The sequence below is a fragment of the Misgurnus anguillicaudatus genome, chromosome 8, assembly GCF_027580225.2.
Source record: "Misgurnus anguillicaudatus chromosome 8, ASM2758022v2, whole genome shotgun sequence".
In the NCBI taxonomy this organism is placed as follows: Eukaryota; Metazoa; Chordata; class Actinopteri; order Cypriniformes; family Cobitidae; genus Misgurnus; species Misgurnus anguillicaudatus.
Genome location: NC_073344.2, coordinates 9,188,116 through 9,197,119, shown reverse-complemented (window position 1 = coordinate 9,197,119; position 9,004 = coordinate 9,188,116). Strand labels below are relative to the sequence as shown.

Here is a 9,004-nt window from a genome sequence, read left to right as displayed (position 1 = left end):
ACCTTGTCTGGCAGACAGTGGATGTTGATATATTTTAGTGGTCGCCGAAGAGCACTGAATGAAAAATTGGAAGTAATGGGAGAAGCGAAGCAAATTTAAATCGATTTGAAGCAAATCCATATGCAAAGTGAGTCACAGTGGTGAAACAATACATGGTAGCGACCTACCTAGATCTCAAATGTTTTTCTAATTTTTTTTTTTAAATATATATAACCCCAGTAAATATTAAATATACCTGTTAGTATTGTGTGTTTTTAATTTTATCTAAGGCTAATCAGATCATGAACTTTTAACATTTTTTGCTTTTAACGTCCTTTACCTTCCGGTTTAAGCGAATGACGTATCTGTTTGATTAACGCTGATTGGCCCACGCAGTTGCCAGTAAGGCGCCTCGTTGACCAATGAGGAACCTTACGGCACGCCACCACCTTTCGTTACGCCCCTATTCTCCCACACCGGCAGCGTTCCATTGATTTGACAAGCGCTCCGAAGTTCCGAACCACTGTTTTGAACCAAAAGATTCGTACAGTTTCCAAAGCTTCATGAAGCATTGTTGCGAAAGCGCCAACCACTAGCACGTGTCCAGTCTTATATTTCTGGCTCCCGTGGTCACTCATTGATTCAATGAACGGTACAATGGCTGCATCGGTTAACAGGATCACGCTAGGCCCCCTCGTAGCTGCTATCGACCAAGGCACGAGTTCCACAAGGTTTCTGGTAAGTTGCATCTTGAGGACATGTTATCTGGTTGTGCTGTAGCTTACAGTACTGACGTTAGGTCGTATACAGACAGAAATCGGAGAGTCCTCCATGCCCTTGTCACCAAACGTGCGGATAAAGACACCGGAGGGGAGCCGGTTTAGTAGGAGTTACAAATCAGCCGTTCCAGTTACCTAAATTGATAGTTAGTTAAGTTAGTTCTCCTCAGTCTTTCGTACGATGACAACTGAACATTAGCTTTCTGGTTTACTTATTGCTTGAAAGTGTTTATTTGACCTCAACCGACTGGATATTTTGACACTAGGCGGGCGAGTTAACACGTTTATTTTTCTCTTTTCGAAATTTAACTTGCTAATAATGTACGTTTTACTCAGTCAGTTGCACATAGTTTGGATTTAGTTTAGATTGTGTCCATTAGATGACAAAGTTGGATATGAATGTGTGTTCATGTTTGAAGAGGGTGTGTTTGACATTACACCACCTAACAAACATTCCTTGTATTGTTAAAATGTTGTGGCGGGAGTGACTAAAAACTTGTGTAATAGCTGGAAGTTCGAGCTTTCACCATCACTATAAAAAGTCTGTAGTAGTACAGTGAAATATAGCAAGTACATATTATGTCCTGTGTTTTGGTATTTTGTCTCTAAAACATTAAGTTTATGTATCTGTGAATTGCGGTCTTTCAGAGGGAGTTCAACAGAGTTTAAAAGCAAAATATTCATTGGTCAGACCATCTGCAAAGATGCCTACATAACTGACTCGTATGTCTTGAAACAGCAGAGAGTTTGTGATTAGTGCAAATAAAAAAATGTTAGAAGCACTAAAGAATTCCCATCTTTCTTTCTTCTTTTAATTGTAGGTTTTTAATGCAAAAACAGCGGAGCTTCTCAGCCACCACCAGGTTGAGATTAAACAGAGCTTTCCTAGAGAGGGGTGAGTATCGTGTCCTTTCTGACCTGAGTTAACACGTGCTGGTCCAATGGGGCATTGCGTTATGCAATACAGTAATAGGACAACTTGTGATTTAAATCTCAAGTTCACCATTGGTTTATACTGAATGGATGAGCTGAATAGGATTTCTTCCATTCACTTGGATGATGCTGATGATGTCAGATGTACGCACTGTGCTATATTTAGGATTTATGCCAATTTTATCTGTCTGGTGGTCTGACTGAGAACATTACAAAATGATTTATTGTCCATCCTTAGGTGGGTGGAGGAGGATCCAAAAGAGATTCTTCAGTCTGTGTATGAGTGTATGGACAGGACTTGTGAGAAGCTGTCCCAGCTCAACATTGATATCTCAAACATAAAAGGTATCAGGACAAACTGATTTTCTCTTTTGCACCTGCTGATAAACTTTTGTGGTTGTTAATTTTAATTTCTTCACTTTACCTATTTTATTGTGGCTGTAGCCATTGGGGTGACAAATCAGAGGGAAACCACCCTTGTTTGGGACAAGGAAACAGGGGAACCACTTTACAATGCTATACGTAAGGAACATTGCCTCATTTTTTAATGTATAAATAACACAGAATTAGGGATTCATAACAATTAATTGCGATTAATCTACAGCAGAATAAAAGTTTTTGTTTACATCGTGTGTGTGTGTGTGTGTGTGTGTGTGTGTGTGTGTGTGTGTGTGTGTGTGTGTGAACTGTGTATAATAATTATGTACATATAAATATGCACACATGTGTAAATATATATATTTGTATAGATAAAGGCATGTATAATATATATTTAAGAAATGTTTACATGTGTATATACACATTTGTACTTTTATGTATAATTTATATATAAATACTTAATATATAAAGTTATTATACACAGTTCACACACACAGTGAGGAAAATAAGTATTTTTGAACACCCTGCTATTTTGCAAGTTCTCCCACTTAGAAATCACGGATGTGTCTAAAATTGTAATCGTAGGTGCATGTCCACTGTAAAAGAATCCAGAAATCCCAATGTATGATTTTTTAACTATTTATTTGTATGATACAGCTGCAAATAAGTATTTGGACACCTGTCTATCAGCTAGAATTCTGACCCTCAAAGACTTGTTAGTCTGCCTTTAAAATGTCCACCTCCACTCCGTTTATTATCCTAATTAGATGCACCTGTTTGAGGTCGTTAGCTGCATATTAAAGACACCTGTCCACCCCATACAATCAGTAAGAATCCAACAACTAACATGGCCAAGACCAAAGAGCTGTCCAAAGACACTAGAGACAAAATTGTACACCTCCAAAAGGCTGGAAAGGGCTACGGGGAAATTGCCATGCAGCTTGGTAAAAATAGGTCCACTGTTGGAGCAGTCATTAGAAAATGGAAGAAGCTAAACATGACTGTAAATCTCCCTCGGACTGGGGCTCCATGCAAGATTTCACCTTGTGGGGTCTCAATGATCCCAAGAAAGGTGAGAAATCAGCCCAGAACTACACGGGAGGAGCTGGCCAGTGACCTGAAAAGAGCTGGGACCACCGTTTCCAAGGTTACTGTTGGTAATATACTAAGACGTCATGGTTTGAAATCATGAATGGCACGGAAGGTTCCCCTGCTTAAACCAGCACATGTCCAGGCCCGTCTAAAGTTTGCCAATGACCATTTGGATGATCCAGAGGCGTCATGGGAGAAAGTCATGTGGTCAGATGAGACCAAAATAGAACTTTTTGGTCATAATTCCACTAAACGTGTTTGGAGGAAGAAGAATGATGAGTACCACCCCAAGAACACCATCCATACTGTGAAGCATGGGGGTGGTAGCATCATGCTTTGGGGGTGTTTTTCTGCACATGGGACACTGCACACTGGATTTTTTTTTAAGATGATGTTTCTCACAGTGGACATGCACATACGATGAAAATTTCAGACCCCTCCATGATTTCTAAGTGGGAGAACTTGCAAAATAGCAGGGTGTTCAAATACTTATTTTCCTCACTGTATATTGTAAACAAAAACATTTATTCTGCTATAGATTAATCGTGATTAATCGTTATGCATCCCTACTCACAATCTACATTATATAAAAAAGAACCAGATAATTCACAATTTATTTGGATGATTTTAGTCTGGCTTGATCTGCGGACCCAGTCAACAGTAGAAAGACTCATCGACAAAACTCCAGGCAGGAACAAAAACCACCTTAAGGTAAGATAGTGCCAGTGTCTCCTTGTAAACAGGACTGAAATGACTGCTACATCCACATTTCGTTATCATAGACGGTTTCATCAGACCCACGTAAAGTTGGCAAAGCACTCATATTGTGTCTGCTACTTTTCCTTAACAAAGCACAAGACTGGTCTCCCCATCAGCACGTACTTCAGCGCAGTGAAGTTACGATGGTTGATGGATAATGTGGAAAAGGTCCATGAAGCTGTGCTCTCCCACAGGGCAATGTTTGGAACGGTTGACTCCTGGCTTATCTGGGTATGTGGCAGTAAAGTGATCATTAACTATCATTATAACATATTATTATATGATCATTATTATCACATCTTACTTTCAGTGCCTGACAGGAGGGAAGAAGGGAGGTGTTCACTGCACAGATGTGACCAATGCCAGCCGGACCATGCTCTTCAATATTCACACACTGGATTGGGATCCTGAGCTCTGCAAGTAAATACAAATTTGTATACATAGTATATGAGTATATGAATAACTCTTTCGGGAGAAAAGCTAACTATCATATGCAGTACCTCAATTGTTATTATTAATTCACCCACATACCATGTATGTATATAATTCTATTTTTTAAATGAACACAAGATTTTTTAGGGGAAATAATATATTTTAGAAAGTGATTTTTCACTTTTATTTTACTGCACTTTCATGGATCTAAATAAATATTTTTTTTGTTATTTGAGACAATAAAAACAACTCTGCATCAAAACCGCTTCTTTCCTAAAAATTTATTTCCAAAAGTCAACAAATTTGCAACAGCCGAATGTCAAAATTCTTTGGTGTGCACGCCCCCCTTAGAGTTTATTTTTGGATTTAGTGTCCTTTTATGGCTAGAATACACCACACAACTTTTAAAATCTGAACACTTTTGTTGCATTGGTATATGGTTACAGGAAAAAGTGTGCGTATAAGTTTTAAAAAATCTGCAGCTAGCATTGACGTCCCAAACTGCAATATGGGCAAAAGTCTGGATAAAGCAATGTAGTGTATACTGTTTCTTAAGATATACTTGTAACATATATCTCATTAATAGGTATTTTGATATACCAATGGAAATTCTGCCCAAAGTGAGAAGCTCTTCGGAAATTTATGGATTGATGGTAAGTGTTTAACTCCTAAGAGAAATTTGATTTCTCTACTTCTGTTACATAATGCATTGTTAGGATTCTGTTGTAATAATTCTGTGTCCTACTTGGCCGCAATATATATTTTTTGGTTGCAGTGCAAGAGAGAAATGATCTTTGCTCCAGAGCTGTGTTTGTCAAACAGTAACCGTTTATCCTTTGAACATTGATAGATGGCGGCCAGTGACTTCTCTTCCGAGAGGCGTGAATTCAAAATATGTGCTCCGTGCGTCATGTGAACCTATGTGCGTCATGCGTGATGTCAAAATACGTCCCTGATGCACACGCGTCAAAAGGGTTTATATTAAAAGAGACGCTCACGTTCACAAACGCGTCTCTTTTGTCATAAACCTTTTCGAGGCGTCTGCAGAGGGTGCGTGTTTTGACTTGACGCGTAATGCACATAGGTTTACATGACGGGCTGAACACATATTTTGACATGACGTGCTAAATACATGTTGTGATGAGCTACCCATCGTGCGCCCTTGAAAAAGTCGTTACTGGCCGCCACTGCTACATACACAGAATTTACAAGGCCAAAAAATGCTTTGCATCCAAATTTGTACTTTGCTGTGCACCACCTTTTGGAGAGTTTAATATGTCGCTGATTATATTTTGTGTCCTGTCATTTCTTTGGGCTGACTGGTAGAAAATCAGCTCTAGTCTGGTGAGTATTCTCTAGCTGTCCTGACACTGCCATGTCTGAGACAACTCTGCTGTGTCATGCTGTCATCACAGAAGTTGGTACATTTCCAATATAGAGTTAACGTGATTTTCCTATTTTGGCTGTAAATGCCTTTTTCCTATGTGGGGGTGTTATTGGAGATGTACCCCATGTTGCTCTTGGCTTATTGTTTTTCACTGTGTTTTGGCTTGACACCCGGTGTGCTATCCTTTCCAAAAGTTTTTGAAGTTTATGCAAATGTAGAATTTTTTTTAATAGACGGTTTCAGCAGCAAGGACATAAACAAACAGCTTTTGTGGACCAAACGTAACTTCCAGTAGACTTTCACATAAAATCAATAACAACAGAGTAGGGATCGACCAATATGGATTTTTCAGTGCCGATACAGATTTTTGTTTCATCAGCCTTAGCCAATGACTGATACAGGCTGCCGATTATTTTTTTATTTTAATTTTTTTAGCCGATATTTGGAGCCGATACTGCTTTTGCTCACTCAATTTACATCATAAAAATTATGAAAAAAATGGCATGTTGTTAAAAAGTAGAGCCCGACCGATATGTCGGCAGGCCGATATGTCGGCAGGCCGATATAATCGGCCGATATTTAGCATTTTCCAAACTATCGGTATCAGCATTCATAATGGCCGATAAATTAATATTTAAAAAAACTGGGCAAATAGCCTTCAACTATGTCATGAGTGTTGCCATTGTATATCAGTTTTTACCTTTATTTTAGTCTAGGACTAGTCTAATCCCTGTCCAAGAAACCGCCCCATAGAGACGAAAAATAAAAACCTGCATTGTTCAGCTATGATCAGCTGTTAGGCGAGCTTTCGATGTTGTCGTGGAAAGGTTGGTTGTTTTTAGTCACATGACCTGCAATCACTTGCGGCTTCCAGCACTCTGTCTGTAAATAATGCTGGAAAAAATCGGCGAACACGGAAGCCATGTATCTGCTGATACACATAAAACTCGGGCCGGCCGATATATCGGTCTATCACTACAACAGAGTCCTTTTACAGTAGTTATTTCTGATAACAAAGAAAATAAATAACAAGTAAATTATTATCATTCACATCATATCTAACGTGTATCAGCTACTACACTGAGCTAACATTACCGTGTAAAATGAATGTATACAACGTCAGCCACAGATCCTTAAGTTTTTGCCAGGGTTACTTTCCACAAGGTATTGGTTCTAAAAGGCAGTTTCGTCACTAACCAGACCGATAAACAAGCGCAAGTTAAATTAGTTCAAGGCCCATAGCCGCGGGACCGCACGTGCATTCGTTGAAACCGTCTATGGTTCTCTTCTTTGTTGCCACTTTTTTGTTCTTTATGGCTGATGATGCACCATCTTGAGTTGCAATAATGAAAATAACTATGCTTAGTTACTTTGTTGTTAACACACTTGTAGGGTATTATTTCCTGTGTGTGACACTAGCAATTTCTAGGGTATGTCTAGAAAATATACTTTTGATGATTTTGACATGCCAAAGATCCTCATATCCTCTAGAAAGACTTACAAGATTATAAATATTAATCTGATTCAAGTGTTTGAGTTTTGGCATTAAGGTGAGGGATGTATAATGCATGTTAAATATTATATTAAATTATTTTGTTCATGATTAAATTCATCCGCTAATTTTTTACTTTTTAATATTCTGGGTTTTTTTTCTTACAGAAATCTGGGCCTTTAACTGGTGTCCCCATATCAGGGGTAAGTTAATGTTTATACTGTTTTTCTCTTATTTAGCCAATGTCTCTTAATATTTTTAATTGTGTGTGTTGTATACATACTAGTATACAGCTGGGCAGAAATACAGTTGTGTTAAAAAAATAGCAGTATACTAATAAAGTGAAAAAAGTGCAGAAATATAAATAGATTTTATTTCCTTATTTCAAATGAATTGTAAACGTTACACATTTAATTCCAAATCAAAACATTAACAGAATTTACTTCTATCTTGTTCTTGAAAAGGGAAGCAACGAAAATGATTATTAATCTGTTAAAAAAAAGTGTCAACATTTTTCTCTTAAGACACTTAAAAGTGAATATTTTGTTTAGGGTTTAACTTCACATCAAACTATTGGATTACCAATACTTAATTGCATAACCATTGTTGTTGTTAACTGCTGCACACTGCAAATCGAGCCAACCACTTTTTGGCACCTAGAAACCAATATTTCAGCTCAGCATCAACAGTTCCTGTCAATTTTTAGTTTTTGTGTCAGAAACTACATTTTTAATGTCACCCCACAAGTTTTCAATGGGGTTGAGATCAGGAGATTGATCTGGACACTCCATAACCTCAATCCGTTCTGTCTGGAACGAAGACTTTGCCCTCTTGCTTGTGTGTTTGGGGTTGTTGTCTTGTTTAAACACCCATTTTAGGGGCATTTCCTCCTCTGCAAAGTGCAACATAATCTCTTCAAGTATTCTGATCTATTCGAGCTGATATCCATGCTCCCTAGTATACGATAAATGGGCCCAACACCGTAGTATAAAAAACATCCCAATACAAGGATTTTTGCACTACCATGCTTAACTGTCTTTACAGTGTACTCTGAGTTGAATTCAGTACTTGAGGTTCTGTCGATAACAATTTTACTCTCATAAGGCCACAAAATGTTACACCATTTTACTTTGGGCAAGTTGATGTGATTCTGCACACTTGCATTTTTTTTCAACACTGGTGCTTTATGGGAGTTTCTTGCAAACAGCTTGGCTTCAATCAGACGTCTTCTGACTGTCACAGTACTAACAGATCATTTTAGATCATTTGATCTTTTTGGAGGTGATGAATGGCTTTTCTTCAATGTGTGTTTATTCCACATGTTTGGGGTTTTGGTTGCCATTTTAAAGCATTTGGGATCATTTAACTCTTTCCCCGCCATTGACGAGATATCTCGTCAATTAAGAGAAAACGCTTCCCCGCCAATGACGAGATTTTCCGTCTTTCCGCAATACCGCTATTATCCACTAGGTGGCGCACTTCCGCAACTTTTAAACCCGGAAGTATTGCCCTCTGACAAGCTGCTGCATGTCCGTGTCTGTTTTAAAGATCGCTCTGAATGGGATCTCTATGAAAAGTCCATCACAAAAATGGAATTATCTCTGCTTTTTGCTCAAAATGTAGTGTTTTTGCAGAAACCTACCCATATTCAAAAGCTGATTACAAAAGAACCACTGAAGGTAGGAAGAAACGTTTTTTTTTGTTTGAAAGCAGAGGGTCTGTTCTTTGATTTGGTATATTGTATGTTTATATATTCAAAGAAGAACATTTTCT

At 38.2% G+C, this 9,004-nt stretch overlaps 1 protein-coding gene across 5 annotated transcripts in view; it reads left to right on the top strand.

Annotated features, from left to right (window-relative positions):
* The first annotated feature begins 404 nt into the window (after positions 1 to 404).
* Positions 405 to 9,004, top strand: part of LOC129450334 (glycerol kinase) — a 29,453-nt gene continuing 20,853 nt past the window's right edge. The window contains exons 1-10 of one of the 5 annotated variants that reach the window (XM_055213014.2): positions 405 to 717; positions 1,580 to 1,653; positions 1,930 to 2,036; positions 2,136 to 2,213; positions 3,793 to 3,872; positions 4,014 to 4,151; positions 4,231 to 4,340; positions 4,939 to 5,005; positions 5,679 to 5,696; positions 7,399 to 7,434. In XM_055213014.2, coding sequence (XP_055068989.1) covers positions 625 to 717; positions 1,580 to 1,653; positions 1,930 to 2,036; positions 2,136 to 2,213; positions 3,793 to 3,872; positions 4,014 to 4,151; positions 4,231 to 4,340; positions 4,939 to 5,005; positions 5,679 to 5,696; positions 7,399 to 7,434 — 801 coding nt within the window. In that variant the 5' untranslated portion in view covers positions 405 to 624. The remainder of the gene's footprint in view (positions 718 to 1,579; positions 1,654 to 1,929; positions 2,037 to 2,135; positions 2,214 to 3,792; positions 3,873 to 4,013; positions 4,152 to 4,230; positions 4,341 to 4,938; positions 5,006 to 5,678; positions 5,697 to 7,398; positions 7,435 to 9,004) is intronic. The other 4 variants (XM_055213015.2, XM_055213017.2, XM_055213018.2 and 1 more) reach the window with 4 other exon arrangements.